Raw genomic sequence first — 21575 nt, forward strand, 5'->3', positions numbered from 1 at the left:
GACTCCTTGTTATTCTAACTTCAACTCTAGGGGGCCCTGTAGTCAGAGGTGGAGACCACTGCTGCGCCTCTATAGCGTGACTGAGCAGAGCACAGCTGTCAAGAGGTGTGGACAGGCCTCTCTGCTGCTCTCAGCTGTGAAAACAGTTAACAAGAAGCCCCTCACACACACACACACACACACACACACACGCACGCGCACACACACACACACACACACACACACACACACACACACACACACACACACACACACACACACACACACACACACACACACACACACACTGACACCCACAGAAACAAACACAGAGAGGTTGATTTCTATATTAGCCTCTACCTTGTGACTTTATCTGTTGATGAATAAGTCATGATTATGTCATAGATTGCTGTATTAATATTGGTTCTTTGGTGTTGTGAAAGAGAAATTACTGCTGATAAAAGTTCAGTCTAAATTAGTCAGTACATCTTGAGCTAACTATTCTTATCAGCTGGCAACAACACAGCACAAACAATTCTTTCTTTTGTTGTAAATATTAAAACAGTTCCACAGTAGCTAATGTAATACAGCATAAATCATAAAAAAACTACACTTTAGCCACTAAACTGATTCAGAGAGCTGATCACTCTTCATCTGATAAGCTGTATTTTATTGCATTTCCTTACAAAGTCAAGAATCACATTTACGATGCGATTCTGCAGATCACGGGTAAATTGCACAATACTGTGCCAGGACTGCAGCTGAAACTCCACTGTATAATTTAAATTTTATAAAATTATAGAAAAAAAGGAGTGTTTTTGCATCAACAATTCAACAAACAAGGCAAGACATTGTTCAAATATATACTGTATGTTATGTGCTTTTAAATCTTAAGGTAGACCTTGTTTTTGCTGATGCGGGGTCATCAAGGGGTAATACAGTGGGACATATTTTACATAATGACTATAATGACTAGAGTCTAACCAGGACATATGTCTTATTAAAATTCCTTCATATGGGTTATAGAGGGGATATAGTTTGACCATTCATTGTTCCAAATAGTAAAATGACTCATCCATTACTCGATAGTATCAAATGAATATGCTTAAAGTTTAACCAAGGCACAGCCCATAAATGAAGGCATTTGAACAGATTAGTAAGGCTGCCTGATATAAGGAGAGAGGTAAAGGAAGACGTGACATATCATGTATCATTAACCCGTCATCTTATCTCTGGTGTTCTGATCAAACTTATTGAGTAATTGTGATCACCTGGGCCTGACAGGCTATTGTCTTGACATGCTCATACAGGGTCTTGGCCCTCTTGATGCAAAATAGAAAATATCTGAGCTCCATTGCAAGGATTTAAAATAAATATAGCGAATTTATAAAATACTAAATTCAATATTCACTCTCCCCTTAGCTCTGTTTTGGTCTCCACCAACTCCTGAGGAAAATCCCTGGCTTTTTTACTACTAAAGGCTTCACCATTATCACCAGGTAGTCGCTAACTTGTCTGTTTGGTGTATGGTGCTGGACAGATAGTGCATAGTGAGCTTTTTAGCTGAAAACAGCTGATGTGAGCAGTGAGAGTGAAACGAAACAGTAAATTTGGGGGCTGGGAAACCAAAGCAATGAGCTGAAAGATGCTAAAATTCTCCATAAAGCTGAGGGGAAATGAACAGAGTTAGATAATAATTATCTGTGGGTTCATCACTACAGGTAACCCCTTTCACATTACATATAGTCATTTAATTCATTATTAATATAAAAATACTGATAGTGGCAATTTTAAAATAGATAAACTTATATACAGTATGATATAGATAAGAAAAAATGTCAAAAATGAAAAAACAAAGACTTTGTAGACCATACAGAAATAACTGTTTCTTTCCATTTTAACTTTAAATGAGTTCTTAGCATGGGCAGCAGAGTGCCTAAATCCATTTTTCCTAGTATGGATCAGAGGTATATGTTTTCCTCTTAGTTTAATCCATCTCCCTCTCAGTTGTTTTTTTTTTGGTAAAATCCAATAAAAACATGCAGTCTGTTTCTTTTAATAGTTAAGGTTATCCACACAAGACCCCAATGTGGTATATCTGAGCTATATAGTAGGACAGGGTAAGTGATCCATGGATTCAGGTGGGCCGCACATGGGACCAGGCTCTATCTGGACCTGGCAGGACATTCCTGTATCAGGAAAGCTGGGCATTTGGGCCTCGGGCAGAGCCAGACACAGGTTTCTTTATGTCCTTAAGCCAACATCGTGAACCAGATGGTAGTCACCCATGTCAACACCAATCCCAAAGCATAGAATTCACTTCCATGGAGAGATTAGTCATTATTGTTTACTATAGCCAGTGTTTGTGTCATGACTTTGTGCCTTACTCATCAGTTAGCTCATTAAGTAAGCTTTAAAATCCCCAGAAGGATAACTCTGAGGCATTTCAGGGCTGTTTGTATATGTGCGCCTCACTCCTTGTCCTCAGATTGTTTAGATATCGGCCTCACCCCAACTGACAGCTCTCATTCAAGTAATGCTGCTTTTATTGTGGAACTATTCCACTGTTACCACTGATAGCATGTCTGTGTTCAGGTGCTAGACAGGTTTAATTTTCTTAACTGACTACAAAGTACCAAAATGTGCATGCATAGGATTTTAACAGACAGTCATTCCCTTTTTCTCAGCTGACATGAGTACATGAAGATAAAACTAGTAATGATGACATGCCAAATATAGTTTTGCATGCTACATAGGTGCGGTTAATGCTGCCAACATTTGCCAAAATCATAATGAGAATGTTTTCATAACTACAGTTAATTTAATGCCTTTTCAGTTCAACTAAGAGTGGTTGCTTGGTAGCATGTGTTTAACCATGTATGTACTCAACCCACTTTTGAAAACAGTAATAAAACATCATTCACAGCTCCTGCACAGCAGTGATTAAAGTTTCCAAAGAGCCGTTACTACATAGACAGCAATGCTGTACAATTACAGGCACCATATTTATGGGAAGAAAAAAAATCTGACTTGCTCTATAATGTAAATGTTTTGCAACATAGTCTAGCATCACCTGGTGCAAGTCTCTAAGGTAGAAAACACCAGTTGTTGTTAAATTTATTTTTACTGTAGCACTGAGCCACAATGTTTCTGTGGTTTTTAAAGGAGAAGTCCAGTTTATTTTCAACTTGAGTCTCATTTTCAAAGTTGTGGCCATCATTTAAATCAGTTATGTCAACTTGAAAATTCTGCTGAGATCTGTGAAAACAACACCTTTACAACAGTGAAATCCAAAGGGGCAATGAACACGATCAGTTGGACGATCAGAATATCTAAACCATTTTACTTGGTAAATCAAACCAAACTGAAAGAGAGGAAACTTAAAAGGTCACTAAAATCCCTTGCTGCACAAGAAAACTGTGTGCATGCAAAAATACTATAAATACAGTACACTGATGAACAGACACTTTGGGTAATAATTATGTCGTTCACGTTCTTTTATTTTATTTTCTTCTGGCTAACCTAGAGGTTTGTTTAATAACGGTTTTATTGTCTTACTGCTTGTGTTTCTCGTCCTGTTGGACTTCTTTTTAGCGATGTCGACGCATACTCAGATCTCAAGCCGTGGTCAGCCAGAAAACAAAGCATATTTTCAACTTGCGTCATTTGTGCACATTTTAGTGCCGGACCGTGTTCCATAGTCCATCGGCCCAAACAGCCAATGTACCATCTGTATAGATGTTACCTATGGGTTAGCTAGCCACCAACAGTGTGTTGTTGTATTTGTCTCAGTTTGCATATGTGTTTTTTGTTTCCACTCAGCCTCATCATCAACTCCGATACTTTCTGTTATTCCAATCCAGTCTCTCCCTTTTTCCTCTCGTCTCTATCTTTAGGAAGCAGATTCATTATGTCTCGGGATAAGTGCAAATTTTTCACGCAAGCTGAACCATCTTCAACTCGCACAGTCCAATTGTGCTGCCCCGGGTGAAATTGCACCCGCCACTTTTTTCCGTTGGCAACTTGGTGAGTACGATGTTATTATTACTGATAATGCTGGCAAATTTGTGAAAACAAGACCCAAGTTTAAATAAAGTGAATTTATCCTTTGAAGACTTGTTGCCTTTTACAAAAAGCTTTGTTTAGTCATGCATCTATATGACATGTGACACAAACACGTTAAAAATTTTTTAAAAAGAATCTTTTTAAAAAGTAGTTATATCTCTCTTAGTGGAGTTTTATAATGTATTCATACACCTGTAGTGTAGTGACAATATCCATATTAAACAGCATAGTGCATGTTAAGACAGCTGCTATAATAAAGGAGGATGGTATCACCCTAGTTTGTTTGTTGTTGTGTAAAAAAGGTAAAGTCTGTTAAGATATTGGACACTTATTTATCTGGGGATACTGGCACTGTGTTGTACTGTTTGAGGACACAGATAATAATGGGTAAAGTGCCACAACAGAAGTAACAATGGTCAGGCAGACAATGCTACCTGTTGTTATGTGATTGCAGATAAAAACAACTTCTGTTCATCCCCATGCGTGTTCAGTGCTCTCATTATTCCAATCTCTTTGTTCTGTTCTTCTCTTCTTATATCTCAAAACAACACCCTTCCCCATTATATCTGAATAGTTTGCTTATTAGGGGAAGCCAAAGAGAATTTAGAAAATGTTTTTCTAAAGCTGACCTTATGTGTCATGATTAGTCATGCTTTGTTTACGGTTTTCTGAATGGACATTACAACATCCTACACTGTGGTGGTCCTTGCTGATTTTTGCTATTTAATCTTTTACCAGTATAAATCTAATCTCCTTTACTCTGGACTGAATAGAACATTGTACGAAATTAATTGCGTCAAAAGGGCTAAAAATCAACAAACATACCCGACATGTTTATTAAATTACTTATATTACCTTTTACATTTTTTGCAGAGACTGAGGTTTTTCATTCACTCTAGCTATGGCTTACACAGTTTGCACCTGTGCTTTGAGGAATTCCAGCTATTCCAAAAGTCTTACTTCCAGCTCTCTTGTAACTTGATAGACTGTGTTAATTGTTGGGTCTCTCAAGTGTTTGAGAGATCAACACTTTGTTCTGTTGAAGACATTTGATCTTTTAATTGCTGTTTTTTTCCCAAATCTTTTTTGGAATTTTGAAGTTCAACTGGTTGGAAACCTACATAGAGAGATTATATACAATTAATTCACCACCTGTAAATAGAAAGGTGTGTCCAATGTAGAAAGCAGAGAAAATGCCAGTCTCCAATGTCTCTTTCTACAGTTACAATGTTATTGTGTTGTGGCCCTTTCCTTGACTATTTTTGTGCCCTTTTACCTCATTGATTGTTGTTTTGTTGGTAGTGGTTGTTTGATGCTGAATGAGGATCAGATTACAAAGGCTTTGTTTTGATCTTGCTCCATAACACAGCAGGCTTGGAATGACAAGAGGTCAGTGGACGGGAAATGCTTTCATCGTGCCTGACTCTTTGACTTTGGCCCTCCATTGTGTTTATGGGCTAAGTTCACACTTCTTGATGGAGTTCCCAGATCAGGTACCAAGCACTGTAGCACTTTGAGAGACACCTTTACTTGTTGCTGTTTACTGAAGTAAGTTACAGAAGATGTAATGAATGTGGCGACACAGACACAAATATACAAAACCTTAATGTTAAGGGCAGGTGTTGATAATCAGAGTATGTGTATAAAAGCAAACCATTCAGGGACTATAAATTCTAAATTTTTGCATAAAACTGGGCAAAGACAAAGATATTAAAATGGTCCTGTTCATACCTGGCATTAACGTTTTTTATGTGATCTGATCCCAAGTGGGCAGCTCTAAGTACATGTGTGAATGTACCCAATACGCATTGAGATCCGATCGCTCAGACCACATTTGGAGGTGGTCTGGGCCACATATAGCGATATTGTTTTAGCAGTGTTTATGCGAATGTGTCCTGGACCACATTGAAAGACCACCTACTCAACTGATATCCTCTGCGTAAGTGGATTTAAGTACTCATTCGTAAACAAATACAAATCGTACAAATCACGTAAGGTGGCTTTGTCCACAACGTCTGAAATTTTCGAAAAGCCCATAGAGATATATTACGAATGCTTTTAACATCCTGGGCAAGGTGGCTTGACTGGAACACACCAAGAAATAGACTTAGCCTGCACTGTTTAGATTTCTTCTTCTTTTCATTTCCGGCAGACTAAGCACGGGAAGTGCATTTCTGCCTCCTGCAGCTTAAAAGAACAATGCATTTGGTCTTTGCAAACAGAAATGATGTGTGCTTATTTGCCTATAAAGCAAGTGAGATGCATGTGGAGACGCATTCTGATGCCAGGTGTGAACTGGTGTACTTGGATCTGTCCACTTGTGATCGGGTCACCCAAGACGCACATTAATGCCAGGTATGAACAGGCCCAATGAAATTATGCATCACAAAAGTGGGATATCATTTTCCCCCTCTCAGGCCCCTTTGCATGCTCTTCTTCTCTAATGTAAAAGTCTGGGTTAAAGGTAATAGACAGACTGCTGACCCCCAAAGGATGGACGTCCCTGTCCTTTAAAGAGACTGAAATAGAAATTACAATTCACCCAAGCTCTCCATTGACCTCATCATAACCCACCCTCCCTCCTCAGACCTGACAAACACTGGGTGTAGTAAAGAAAACATCCTTTTACGAGTTGTCCCACTGCCAGTATCCTGAGAAAGGTATACCCAGTCTCTTGCAGAGTGTCTCAGAACCTGAACTTCCCTGTTTAGCAAAAACAGCTGGTGGGTCATCATAGTGGTCTGTGATTCTCACTGAAGATTATGCACAGAGAATAAGTTTGGTCTATAAAACAGACCAAACAATATTCTTTCTCAGCTTTTTATAGCATAGGGTTGCTTCGACAAAACAGATTTACTTTCCCTGGACTATTGTTATGCACAAGAAGAGTTGTTTTGTTCTCCATGAGGTGACTGTGTATGTCTGAACGTTTTCGAGTTCAATCATCATGTTTATGCACTTTCCAAACCTTTATTTGTCTACTAAATGCCTTTTGGAGGCATGGTCATACCAGAAATTGGCACAACCAGTTTCATCAGTGTGTCCTCGCCAAATAAGCGGTGACGAATTGATTACTTGCATGGCTTATTGGTGAGGTAGCTGGTTTGCTAATCACAAACACTCTAGTCAGCTTGTAACGTGGCAGGCAGTCAGTCACAATAGCTCTTCAAGCTAGCTTGCTTGCTAACTCTTTCATAACAAGCTAACAGTTATTTGTATCATCAGCTCCTGCCTCATAAATGCCTGTCATAACTGTTGGTGGAGTACTTTATAATCCTGCATGCAGGATTAAATAAAAATAGATGGTGCAAATAAACTCATAAACTAGCTTTCTCTGCTTTGGACTCTTTGGCTTTTCACTCCCCCAGAGTTTAGGACTGCCAAGATGCTTTGCCTTTAGTGGACGGCACTACATTCGCATGACATTGTTCATTGTTGTTTTCATGGCAGATAACAAGCATCTCTCTCTAAGGGATGAGAGAATGACTTGATGGTGGTTTTAAGAATATTATGCAAGTTAAACACTTATACTGGGACTGGGCATTTGTTGAGAATGAACCCCCAAAATTAAAGCATTTAAGAGGCTGGGTAATAGAAACCTTGTTTCTCTCGATTCACCACAGTACCAAGGAGATTTCACAAGGCCATAAGAGACTTGACTTTCTATTTACACTGGTTGGATTCCAGTTGACCAGATCTTGGGTGCAAATTAAATTATTCTGTTGTCTGGTTTGAACCTTACCCACATGAATCATGCTTAGACTTGGCTCATTTTCAATCACACATGTTCACCAGTCATAATCAGGAATGTTTATATAGACAACTGATTTATGTTGCTTTATCTGACGTTTTTGATCTGATAGATGAGGAATGATTCATAAAATGGGGTGGAGCAGAGTCTCTCACGCACTTTACTGGCAAGGGCTGATTGGATGATTGTGCAAGTTTATCCTTGAAAAATTGTTTGAAAGCTATGCTGCCCGGACAACCTAAGTTAGCCCTTTTAGCCTTGACCTAAGTTAGCCCTTGGATGCAACAGCTAGTCAACTGCAGTTAACAAAAAAACATGAGCTGTAATTATAACTTCAGATACATTATAACTCATATAAATTTGAAGGAATTATTCATTAGAAACCAGGTGATCAGTTACTGCTGATGACTTCAGACATTGTGCATGCTGCATTAATCTTTCTCAGATCTCTAAACCTTGGAAGATTACAAGAGGATCACATTTCAAGCACAGTTAAAATCTCCTCATTGTACACATACCACACACCAAGACACATACTGTACTTGCTTTGCTGAAGAGTGAAAATGTCCACAGCTCTGAAGGTATTCATTTTGAAAATGAGAGGATTAAATCTTAAAGGGTAGGAACGCACTCACATTTTCATTTGGATCAAACTACTCTTGGGTTTGAAGGTGAAAATTCAAAAATATGTTGCTTACATGAGTTATGTGATCTCATTGTGTCTGTCAGATCACATTTCATACACAAATTCATGCTTAAAATGGGTGAGACATCTGGACTAGTGACATTCCTTTAATTGACATCAACAATGATCTCTGATGCCTGACAGACAAACCCGATTTTCCAAATAATGTACGGAAATAAAGAAGGTGTACGACGGTTCTTTCACTGACTAACAAGGGATATTTGTTTTTAAAAGCTGATCAATAGTGTAATAGATCCTGAGGTCTAAACAATGCTAAAAAGACTGCTCATGTCACACATGAGGGAAACTCTAATAAACTGAAACATGATCACTTATCTCCTTGCCTCTCTTTCACTCTCTCTGTCATACTCATAATAATTTGACAAATAAAATAAAATGACAACTTTCTTGCAAATATTTGTTGTGTGACCTAACTTACATTGACTGTTCAGCAAACTTCAGCATGTGCAAACAACTCAGGATTACTATTGGCCATTGGACAGAATATGTATTTCTTTGAGTCCTTACATGGAATCACAGCTGTTGTCATTGTGGTTGTTAAGACAAATGTACTGCTAATTTGAACTTATAAAGTTTCAATATGATAACATTTTAATAGCATTCTTCATTTTTTCATTGTGAGAAACACAGATACACTTTCTTCCGGTTTTGTGCAGTAACAAAATGTTAGAAATCCTGCATACTCCCAGTAAAAGTCAGTAAGGTGGCACACAGTGTAAAATGAAACGTGGAGATTTTTCTCAGTGTCTGAAAAGTGACACAGCGACAGTTGTGGGTGTCACACAAAAATTAAATTTAGATAACATTGCATGACATGTCACTTACATGACAGCTGATTTTAGATCCGGTTTACAAAATATGTAGTTCAACCAGTGGTAACAACCAGGTAGTGAACTGTATTAAAAAAAAAATAAAAGTCAAGCTAGTAAAACCATAAAATGCACTTTACCTCAACACAAGATTGCTTAAAAACACCCACACACCCATAGATTATTGTTTTATATGCAACGACACAAACTCAAGAAATCATAAAATGTCTTAAGACCATGAGGTAATGATGCTATTGTACCAGTTTACTGCAATGCAGGTCATCTGACATTGTGTAGACACATAAAACAACAGGAACAGGAATTTCAAATTGAGATGCCACAATCATGTTTCCACTTAAACAAAAAAAAACAAAAAAAACATAATAATAATAATAATGTTTCCCTTACTTCTAATTACATCAGTTATGAAACAGTGAATTGTTTGAGACATCACATTATGGTTAATATCCCTGAATATATGACAAAACGAGGAATATCCGATATAGGTTCATGAATGTCTGTACAAAATTTGAAGGTAATTCACTCAGTAGATCTCAAGACGTTTCACCAAAAAAACAAAATTATTAACCTCTTGAGGGCAACAGAAGAAAAGTGAGGGGATCACCAAGCCAAAGCCATTGAGATTTATCCTCTGGGAACCATAAATGCCTGTAAAAATTGTCATGGCAACCTCTTCAGTAGTTGTTGAGATATTGCAATCTGGACCAATGTGGTGGGCTGACTGACCAACACTGAAATCCCTTTAAATACGCTGCAAGCCTGAAAATAGCAGCCGTCGTGGCTTCAGCACATGAGCTTGGGCCTGGTCTGGCGCTGCCTGCAAGAGATAGTCTAAGCTTGTGCTAACACTGAACAGAGCCCTGATCTGACGAAGCTCTGCGGTGGGGCCGAAAAAAACAGAGATGTGTGGACTGCAGCCTAGATTGTTTATCTTTTTAGGATGGCAGGAAGGAGCAGGCTTATTCACCTTCAGGAGAGTTTGTGTCTATCCAAACTGTCATAAAAGATCCATTACTGCTGTCAACATGTGTGCAATCCCACTCTAATAGAGACAGTATAAGGAATCAGCACTTCATCCACACACTCATCAAACATGCTGTGAACATTGACCGTTCACAGACATTACGAGTAAACTCACACCAGGTCTGAGGCATTGCGCTAAGCTCAGGTCCAGCTAAGAGAGCGGATCCAGAACAGATCTGGAGGCGTGCGGCTTGGAAATAAATATCATTAAACTCAGCTGTCAGATTGCATTATGCTCTGGTTAGAGCCCCGAAATCCATAAGAGCTTGGCTACCCTCCACGCGAATGCTGGTTTTCTCTCTTTCTTCAGTCTTAAACACACACACACACACACACACACACACACACACACACACACACACACACACACACACACACACACACACACACACACACAAACACACACATGCATTCTAACATGCTAAAAAACCACCACTCACAAAGAAACAGACATAAACACATGCACGCACAAATCCACACACACCCTTAGACCACCTGGGAGATCTGTTTATGGAACACAGCAGAGACCACATGAGAAACAGACGTTGCTTTTATTTCACTTTAAGTACAAAAGATCCAAATATCCTCATTCATTTACATCTAAAATCTAGTTTTGTCATTGGGGAACAAGGATTACAAAGTTATGCTGTGATCACAGACAAAGACCTGCTGTTGTAAATAAGCACAAATGCACAATGGAGTGGAGTTACTGGTCTATGGCTAAATGCATGAGACTAAATATATTTTACAGCTACCTTGCCTTGTGGTGTTTTACAGAGACAGGGTTATTAAATTAGCAAAGACAAACCTGGTAATAAAAGCAACAAATATATAATACATATATAAATGAAACACTAAAAAAATAAAGATGATGATAAAGATGATGATTATCCTGGATCCAAAGTACATTAAATCTTCTTGACAAGATGGCATTTGCCCTCTGATTGACTCCTATCTGAGTAGGTGTAAATAAGGTGTGTGATGGTAAATCTGTGTTGCTGTCGTGCAAAGCCAGCGATTTACAGACACTCACCTAGAGGGAGTTCCTCCTCCCTCTTGCACGCAGGGCCCTTTGTTGTCTACGCTGTGACCCCCCCCCCCCGTCTTCTTTTCTCTCATTTGAAAATAACCCAAACAGGTCCTGTAGACGTAGTAATGGTGATATTATCTAAGCATACTTCACCTGAAGGGGATCCCATCACAGTAGGCAGGCAAAACAAGTTGAGCGCGGTTGGGGCAGGCCGAGCACAGCTTTTAGATTCTTTTCAAACACGTTGTCTTAAATAATCATTTTTGCTTGGTTAATACACCAAAAGTGTCAGGACCTTTCGGTTTCTACACATTAAATAAATAGTACATAAATTATATTGCAGGGCCTGTAGGAATTCTGACAATTCTTTCCTGTATTGTGATTTTAAAATTAAATTAAATTAAAATTGAGGTTTTGTGTCACTAATAAGCTTGAGAGGATGTCTCAACTTTACTAAAGTAGACAGTGTGCAAAACTTGAAAAACAGGGACTTCAAATACATTATGATTTAAATGTTGATAGCATCAGAATTCTCATCAAGATCCCGCATGCTGATTTATGAAAGCAGCCTTAAAATGTTTAGTCACAGGGCAGCAGAGCATGGCCTCACGCAACTCTTGTTCTTGGAGATAAAGGCTGTAGATTACTGTTTGGTAGTCATACTGGTATACGTACTTGTTTGTAACAAAAAAACAAACAAACAAAAAAACCCATCACACTTACTCCGACCAGCGTTAAAGCTACTGTGAACACAGACAATTCACATTTAAAATCTGGCATTCCTTTGCTACCTTCCAGAGTTAACAGACAAGTGAAAAGAACATATTTTTAGGAGCTGAGGTTTAATGGATTGTACTCGGAAGCATCACACAATTAGATACATTTGATCTTATTTACATGTACAACACTGCGAGCTTGGGTCCGGTAATGATTTGAAATGATTTCAGTGCATTTTCCTTTCAGAGGCTTTTCTATATATATATTATATTATATTATATCATCTTTCTCACGTAATATTTAGGCAGTTCTTTGTGCTGCAGTTTGTCAGAGTAGCATGTGGAAATACTTTGGAAAGCATGCTATGGTTTTCTGGACATCCCAAAAAAAAAAGTTGGTGTGACGTGCAAAAAAAAAAATCGAAGAAAATCTAGTCAATTTCAAAAAAAAAATTTATTTTTTTTTTAAATTAAAAATAAAGTATTAATATTTGTGATCTCGGTGTTGCCACGGCAAAATTATCTTAACTAATTGAGGATAAATGTACAGATTAAATTTTAAACATTGAAGTAATGAGGTCTCGGATTAAACAAATAAAACTCAAGTCCTTTAGATTCCAAGCATAATGAGGAATGTCATAATGTTTACACTGTCTGTTTTACATTTGTTCCTCTGGTGTCAGTTTGAATATAATCAGCTTTGTCTAAGTCGCCGCGATCAGACAGGGAAATATCAGGCAAATTGTTGAGCCGTTTCAGTCTAACAGTGGTTCGGCTTCATGCTAGTCCCAAGTAACTGCTGACACTGCAAAATCAACATCTTACCCGTAACATGCAATCAAGGGAAACAAACAGATGAGCAAGAAGATCTGTCTGATGTCTTTAATAACACAGCGTGGAGCAAATTGATGTCAAAGAAAGGAAGTTGCATTTGGATAAACATATTTATAACTGTATAATATCCTCTTTCAGTTTACACAAGGCTCTGATTCAGTGTAAGGAGTCACCCTGTTACCTTGATATTTTAATTCCAAACTTAAGCTTGTCTTGCAGCCGTGCTTTGATCTCTGTGGTTGCATATGGCTTTAGGTTCCTTTTTGAACATTTGTATTTCATGTGATTGAATCTGACTGAATTTACTCATTGCTATGGCAACACAAGTTACAAGAAGAAAAGAGAGAGCATGCCTTCGCTTGTTTACTGCTTTGGATTGTTACTATTATGCGGTGCCATGTTCCGAAGCCTTGGACACAAAAACAGATGGCAACAAAATGCATTAAGACTGCTGGTCACAATAAGAGGGGATGAGGTTACCTGCAGGAGGTGATGAACCTGATGTCTCTCAGAGCAGAGAGAAAAACATATAAAAAATGAAATTCATTTAAAATGAAACATTGTGGCCCAACATTGACTAATCTAGCTATCAAATCTGCTTTTCTACTGTATGGATGCAAATGTATATATATATAGATAGATAGATAGATAGATAGATAGATAGATAGATAGATAAATATATACTTAGAAAAAAAAGATTTATCTTCTCTAAATGCTTGAATAGATATGTCCATGAACTCCTCATAGAAAATGACATATCTTCAGTACAAAGGCAGTAATTAACATAAATGATGAGGCTGTAAAACTGTCCATGGTAATCAAATTATTACACAGATTTTATATTATTGTTCTCTCTGGACAATGTGTGTATAAACTGTGAAATCAGGAGAAATGATAAATGTTCAATAGCTGCTGGATTAGCCTGTGAATAACACGTACAAGATATTTTGTTTGTACTACACATGGTAAAAGCTGCAAACTGTAGCACGGACACTTCAAAATATTTTACTGTAAAATATAAGTTTGGGATTTGGTGCAGAGGTTGAATTTTTTTCAAACTAAAATGAATGCAGCTAGGAAAAGTAGGAAACCATTTCTGACAAAATTGTAATGACCTGCAGCAATTTAAATCCCAAATTCTAAGTAGAGGAGTAAAAATGATCAAAGTAAAAATTGGAGCCACTTACTAATACCTGCCATACTGACTTGGATAGAGATGTCTATCTGGCCTTTCTCTGTTCCATTTTGTAATGATACTAATTTTTTTGTTCCTGCTGTTTGTCAGTTATGACCTCTCGGGCCTCAACACAGACCTCACCACCCAGAACCCTGAAGGGCATACATAGAGAAAGGATCGACCCCTTTTCTTAATGCTTTCAGTTTCATCACTCACACTGTTAGGACATTTTACCTCCAGTCCGTGTGGAAATTGTTTCCTCATTTGCTAGATAAACTGCGTCCCTATCTCAACTCCACCCTCGGTGCTATGTCTTTCGCAGTGTTTACCCCAGTCCCCCCTTTTTGTCTAAACACGAGAGAGTAGTTAAGTGGTGGACTCGCACAGATGGCTTGCATGAAGTAAATGTAGTACACATCACTACTTTTACACCAAACCAGTCTCTCGCACCTAGCGGTTACCCGGCCTACCAAACCTTGTCCCTGGGGGCCTGTAATGGCAGTAACTGCAGTTGATCTGCCTGTGACTTTTACTATCCTTATTATTTTGTCTCTGCTTTGGTTGATGATATTATTTCACTTAAAATACAGCTGATATAAATGATGCTATACAGACCAAACCGTTTATTTAAGGATGGAGAACCTGGAGTTACATAATGTAGTGCGATACTAGATAGTGTTAAAATGTTGAATTGATAAATATGAAAATATAGGCGGGATATACAAAAAACAATAGGTGGCCAACTAAGGAAATGTGAAAAGAATAGAAATGTAGGGCAGAAAAATATATGCTGCATGAAACTGAATTAAAAAATTACAAACCAATATTATATGATGAATTAGAAATTGGAAAGTGAACAATGTAAAATTCAATCATATCCAAAGGAAGTCGATTGCACATCTCCAGAGGGTTATAGATGGAAAACGTGATCGTGTACCAGAGAAAATCTTTTTCAAATTTTGAATAATTTGATGGTATAATTCTGATTTCCTAAGTGGTCCCTTGTCCTCCCATGCAAGTACAATGGGAAAAAAAATCTCTTCAACACATTTACATATTTCATGCATCAGTCAATCGCTTTACTTCTGAAGTGACGAGACCAAAATAGAAACTTCCCAAACCAGCAACAGACAAAAGCCTACTTTCATTCCTTCTTTGACTGCTACTTTTCCTATCAGTAGAAATGATACACCTTTAACTTTGTGTCATTTTTAAATTTATATTTCACAGATTACTTATATGTAAGAAATTTTAATCTTGTAAAAACTCACATAAACAGAAACTTCCATGAATTAGCACTAAAAAGACAGAATGTGTATATTCAGAGGGTTGGGCCAAATACACACGAAGAAACAGACTCTGAAGATGAGTAAGAACATGCACATGTTTGTGCAAACCATAATGCTCGAGATAAATACTGAGACACTGGTAACGCGGTTTCAAAACAGACCTGTCTAAATACTATAATTGATGGCTGATGAAATATTTTGAGGTGAGGTGTGTTGTACAATGATAATAAACACACAGTTGCCATAAATAGCATAAAGGAATGCATGGAATCAACATGAAATTCGGTTTCCATTTTGAACCACCGAATACATCCCTGACTGTGAAGCCTTCAGTGGGAGTTATGCAAACTAAATCCTCCTCAGGTTGACATCCTCACAGGGTCATTTTTAGACATCTTGTGGAGCAGTTTACATTGCTGAAATGCTAAACAAAGTTTAAATATTTGTCTCAGATATTTAAAAAAAAAAAATCTCATCATCTGTCCTGATATTGTAGACAATTATTTATTAAAATTACAGAGCTTTGTTCTTTACACCTGCAGTCAACTAAGACTATTTATTCTTTTTCCTTGTGCCTTCCAACAGATGACTGGAAAACTATTTTCTTCTACAAACAACTAGACAGAGGGAACTTATTAGAAATAATGGGCTCGTGACTGTGTCTGGTTCATGAGTTGCCGCTGTTCCAACAAAGTACTGTTTACCTGGAGCTTAGAGCTTACAAAATCTAGAAGGAATTGATTGTGTGCAACTGCAGAGAGCTCCAATATATTATGCGTTATATACACTTAACTGTAGGTGAGTTCTCATGCAGCCACAGTAGGTACTGTATGTAGACGGGCATAAGTGTAATATGCTGTATTCATAAATCTCTGCATGCGATTTATTGTGCCGGCATGAGTTTGTAATTCTTGAATGTTTATGAAATGAAACCGAGTGCCAGCGAATCACTGAACTGTATTAACAACAACCAGGGTGTAAGTCACTGAAGTCTGACTCCATGCTTCACCGAGTTCCACATCCGAGCAAAGCAACAAGTGATACCTCAAGGCCAGAATCAAAGCGTCAGTGACGGTATGCTGCACCCAAACAGACATTTGCATACGAGACGTCTAAATCAGTTTTAATGTGACAGGAACTATGGAGTCTTTATGGACAAAGTGTATGTGCTGCAAGGAACATCCATGTCGTTATTTCGGAGCTACTATTGCAATAGTCTTCATTCTGTACTGTGAATGTCTTCCATTTTCATGTCTTACAGGTGTGTGCTTTAAAAAGTGGGTTAAGGAAAAGTAGAAGGCCTCATCGGATCTAATGTCTGCAGAAAGCCCCCACACTATACTGTCATCTAATGTGCTCATAAATCTCACGGTGCTGATGTTGACAGAGTCAGAGAAAGGGTGAGTGAATAATAGCAGGAGCCTCTGGTTAAAAATTATTTATGGCAGTATGTCATTGGCTGAGAAAAATGTAACTATGCAGACACATATCCAAACTCAGGGCGAATGTTTTTAAATCTTTCGTCTAAGGTTAATATACCTGCCATGCATTTGAGCTCTCACAAATAAACTTTTATACAATACCTGCAGCCCATATGTTTATACCATATATGTCGTCGTAAGTAAGGTAAGTTAAACGGGCCAATTGAGTGTTGTGTGTTACTGTTAGATAGATACACACGACAACACAGGATATAAAATCATTAGACAAAGACAAATTGTTTTGGTACCACTGCCAAATAAAGGGCTTTTAAGTTGTAACTAGTGACTGGATTAATGATTGATCAATAATTTACTCATGCTTTATAGATTGGTTATAAGCCATTATTGAGAACTAATTTTGCCAGGTGTTTGTGGCTGGTGTTTATATTTTTTTATTTGGACATAATACAGTTACAAATGTTGGTAATTAATTATTCTGTGTTTTCTAATTCATTCATATATAGTTTTCAGTATAAAGTTTCCAGTTGTAAGTTTTAATAAAATGTCAATAAAAGGACTTTGGTCCATGCTGTCTGTATCTCCTTTCTAGAAATAAGAGATCAAATGGAGATTTATTAATTATTGATTTATTAACCATTAATGAAGCCAATAGTTACTTATAACTAAAAGGTGCTTTGTTAGAAAGTGCTACCTTTTTTTTCAATACACACATGGTAGTATAAGAGGCACACGTTCCTCTGGTTCCAACTGTGAAGCCATAACAGATAAGCTGTTATTAAAGAGATTCTGATGTATACAAGAACCTCGCAAGCTGCTACATGCAGTGAACAGAATGAATACATGGTATTTAAGCCTTTGTCATTGTGTGGTTAGCTTACAGGATTCCTTCCTTGACATGCCACCTTTCAAAATAGTGACTTCACCACAGATTGGGTGTCATACTCAACACAAACAGATTATTACCTGAAAATCAAAACATTCATGTCAAGCACAAACATGTGTAACCTACATGCAAAAACAGCTTGAAAAATACAGTTTGCATAAACAAAAGTTGAACCACTTGGCTCAGGAACAACATATCCTTGGCCACGTTGTGATGTCAACATTGGTTTCCAGGTGGTGTGTGAGGATATTGTTTTTTCCATTTGACTATTCGGTGACAGTGTTCCAGCAAAACCAATGAAACCAGTGATTTGGTTGGACAATTTGCAAGAAATAAGACTACCAGTTGCACAAAGATGGGTTGTTGAGTTCAACGCGACTGCCAGGGTGTGAGTGGGAGGAGATCTGGCCTGTGAAACACATCTTCAATGGGACTTTTCACCCTTTGGCCTTTTTTTCATTGTTGACCTGTTGGAATGACATCACAGATGTCCTTTTTGTGATTTCAGTGGAGCAACTCACAAAAAGTTATTTGCTTGGTTGAATCCACTGCCCCGGCTCTGAGCAATAGGAAGGACCAGACCCACTTTTGGATTTGGAAGAGGGAGAAATACAATAACACTGGCTTTCTTTGTTGGCTGTTAAGTTGGCATGAACATCTAAAATTCTCACCTGTATGTCTATATCCTGCTGGCATATTTAGTATCTTTTCTCGCAGACTGTAGATTTTATTTTTATTTTTATTTTTTTTACTACACTCCTATCTAGAAACAACAGTGTAGAGAACTGTTGTCACTATCATGAGGATGTAAAGACTTTCGGTCTGTATATGGACTGTGATTACAGTTCTACCTGAAATTGACAAATGATACTGAACTACCTGCAGGCACCGCACCTTAGATATACAAAGGAAACATACGCCACCTGGTTGTCTCAGGTGAAACAGTCCCAAGGTGTTTGCCAGATCCCATTTCAAAGGTGAGACAGTCATAAGGCTGCACTGAATGGCGTTCTCTCGGTGAATATCATCTCCTACTGATTGCTTAATACTTTAATTTAGGGTCATGATGAAACTTTTATTCAAGATTATCTATGCACACAATGTGAAAATGTGGTGTGATGCCCCAAATAATCTAGCCCCGCCTTCTCGGGGTTGGTCCTGAGGTGAGCCGGCTATAAACTCCTGCTGACAGGGACTGTAGGTGAGACGGGCTTAGTCGTCCTGCAGGTATGACAACCAAAAAGGAAATCGTTGGATCTTTGACAGAGCAGTCTGCATCCTGACGCACACAAGCTACGGACTTTACGCGCACATTGTCTCATTGGACAGATCGTATACAGCATCACCAAAGACGACCAAACAAGATGAAGTTGGAGGTGTTGTGCGGGAGCCAGTATGCCATGAAGCATTTGGAGATGTCCAGTGATGCAGAGGGGAGTGTGCGCTCCCCTCTTTCTGCCGAGGAGGAACTGGGGTCGGATGGGGACTGCGTGGCGCACAGCCCCCCACCTGTTCCTCCGTGCGGCAGCAGCAAGTCAAAGCCGTACACGCGAAGACCCAAACCCCCGTTCTCATACATCGCTCTCATCGCCATGGCGATCCGGGACTCCCCGCGCGGACGTCTGACTTTGGCGGAAATAAACGACTATCTGATGATGAAGTTTCCGTTCTTCAGGGGCAGCTACACCGGCTGGAGGAACTCGGTTCGGCACAACTTGTCTCTAAATGACTGCTTTCTCAAAGTGCTCCGGGACCCGTCGAGACCTTGGGGGAAGGACAACTACTGGATGCTGAATCCCCACAGCGAGTACACGTTCGCTGACGGCGTGTTTCGGCGCCGAAGAAAGCGCATCAGCAAGAAGTTCGGCGCGGAGCAGGCGGCGTCCGAGCAGGCAGAGGAGCCGCCGACCATTCCGCAGGCTGCCGCCAACACCAAGACCGATTCATGCGTCAAGTTCACTAGTTCATTTGCCATAGACAGCATCCTCAGCAAGCCGTACAAGAGAGACTCAAACAAAGAACATTTCCCTCCCCTCCCTGCCTTCGCCTGGCCTTGCTACACTGAACTAATGACGCCCCCTTCAAATGCACCTTCCTTTTTTCCATACGTTAAGGCACCTTGCCACATGGACTCCTGCGCTGCTGCGCATGTGTCAAACGCCTATGGCGTTGGGCTGCTTTCACAGACGGTCCCGCAATATCAGAAGTAAACTCTCTTTTATCTGATGAGTAAAAATCATCAACGTGCACTAATGATGGACACAGAGGAGGGAGAGGACCAGACACCAGAGACAGAACTGTTTCCATCTGTATTGGGATTACATCGGATTTGATATTATGGTGCTGGCAGGGTGTTACACTTTCTTCTTTTTTGTACCTCTGGTCATTGACCTTTGAAGCATTATCAGATTTGATATTTTATACACAATTGTTTGTTGTAAATGTTACTGACCACCAACGTTGTCATTTTTTCAATAAACGTGTTAAAAAAAAAATTACGCGTGTTTTCTATTCCTGTAACACAGGAGAAGATGAATCACAGAGCAATCGTAATCGTTCCTGCGGAGCCAGATTAGGGCTGACACCGGCATGAGGACGTTGGCACCTGTCAGATGCCAGTGCATCAGCGTTCATCTCAGCGTGTGTGTGTGTGTGTGTGTGTGTGTGTGTGTGTGTGTGTGTGTGTGTGTGTGTGTGTGTGTGTGTGTGTGTGTGTGAACTTTGCGAGGTGGAGGTGTGGACTCCGCCTCGCAAAATTCTTAGAGAGCTCTGCTGTTGGGGGCGCTTATAAATGCACCAAGGGCCTCCTATATACACTAGCCTCCTCCTCTATATAATAATCTATGTCTTCTGAGGCTGTAATAATAATAATGATAATAATAATAATAATAATAATAATAATAATAACGGCTGTTTATTATTGGTATCTGATTTTTTCTCTATCCCTTATGCTGCCAAAAGAAACTGCCTTAGGCCTATTTACTTTTCAGTGTTCAAGAAGCTCGCTGCTGCCGGATAGGGGCATTCAATATTTATGTTTTCTGTCTGGCGCTGCAAATAGCTGTCGCCTCAGTCACCACACATGCGCAGGAAACCGTTTATACAAATGGTGCATCCTGAGCGAACTGAACTGGAATCCACAATAGGAAGAAATATCGTCCAAATAGGCCTATTCTTCTGAGGCTAGAAAGTAAATTTCCTTTAAAACAGCCGGGCATCCTGAGCGCAGCAGGGCTGCAGGTTTGATGTTACTTATATTCTGGGTAGATTGTGTTTTAATTTTGCCGGTGTATGGGGAAATATTTCACGTCCCGACTGTGGGGGCTTTGCTCTAACTTGACGCCAGGCACAAAGAAGCCATTTACAGTAATAAACATTGCAGAAACGACATTTGACCATTTCATCCCCTGAAACGTTCCTTCGGACATTTTTTTTCTTTCAGATTTTACAATCAATTCATTTCTCCGGGGATGTAGTCCAGGCCCCGAGAGGTAAACTGACACTTGTGCGCTGTGTGTGGTATGTTGGCACGCTCTGATGGAAAAAGCATGCTTCCTCTCATGTCAGAGCCCTAACCCTGAACAGATCCCAAACAAACCAGGACTCCCTCCCCTGTACACCTTTACAACAGAACACCACTGGCAGACATCGTTACCTTCTGAAGGTATGAGACAAAGGGAGTCATGTATCCAAACTGTGTCTCTTAACTCATCATGACTTGTCAAGTCCTCGTGCCAAATACTGGTCTGACAAATGTGGACAGAGGTGTTTTGGAAAGAGCGTCGTGGGAGGAGATTTGTCTTACTCCACTGTGCAGTGTCCGGCTTCTAGTCTGGATCCCGGCCAGATG

The 21575-nt window shown here is 39.2% G+C and overlaps 1 protein-coding gene across 1 annotated transcript; it reads left to right on the forward strand.

Annotated features, from left to right (window-relative positions):
* The first annotated feature begins 18926 nt into the window (after window positions 1–18926).
* foxq1a (forkhead box Q1a) lies at window positions 18927–20169 on the forward strand. Its single transcript, XM_040144175.1, has one exon. It carries the CDS (start codon window positions 19090–19092, stop codon window positions 19933–19935), a length of 846 nt encoding a protein of 281 aa, XP_040000109.1. The 5' UTR covers window positions 18927–19089; the 3' UTR covers window positions 19936–20169.
* Window positions 20170–21575: the final 1406 nt, after the last annotated feature.

The sequence above is a fragment of the Xiphias gladius genome, chromosome 14 (assembly GCF_016859285.1).
Source record: "Xiphias gladius isolate SHS-SW01 ecotype Sanya breed wild chromosome 14, ASM1685928v1, whole genome shotgun sequence".
Lineage (NCBI taxonomy): Eukaryota > Metazoa > Chordata > Actinopteri > Istiophoriformes > Xiphiidae > Xiphias > Xiphias gladius.

Excerpts from the sequence above, each read along its gene's own strand:
- foxq1a (XM_040144175.1), top strand. The coding sequence starts at position 19,090 with ATGAAGTTGGAGGTGTTGTGCGGGAGCCAGTATGCCATGAAGCATTTG.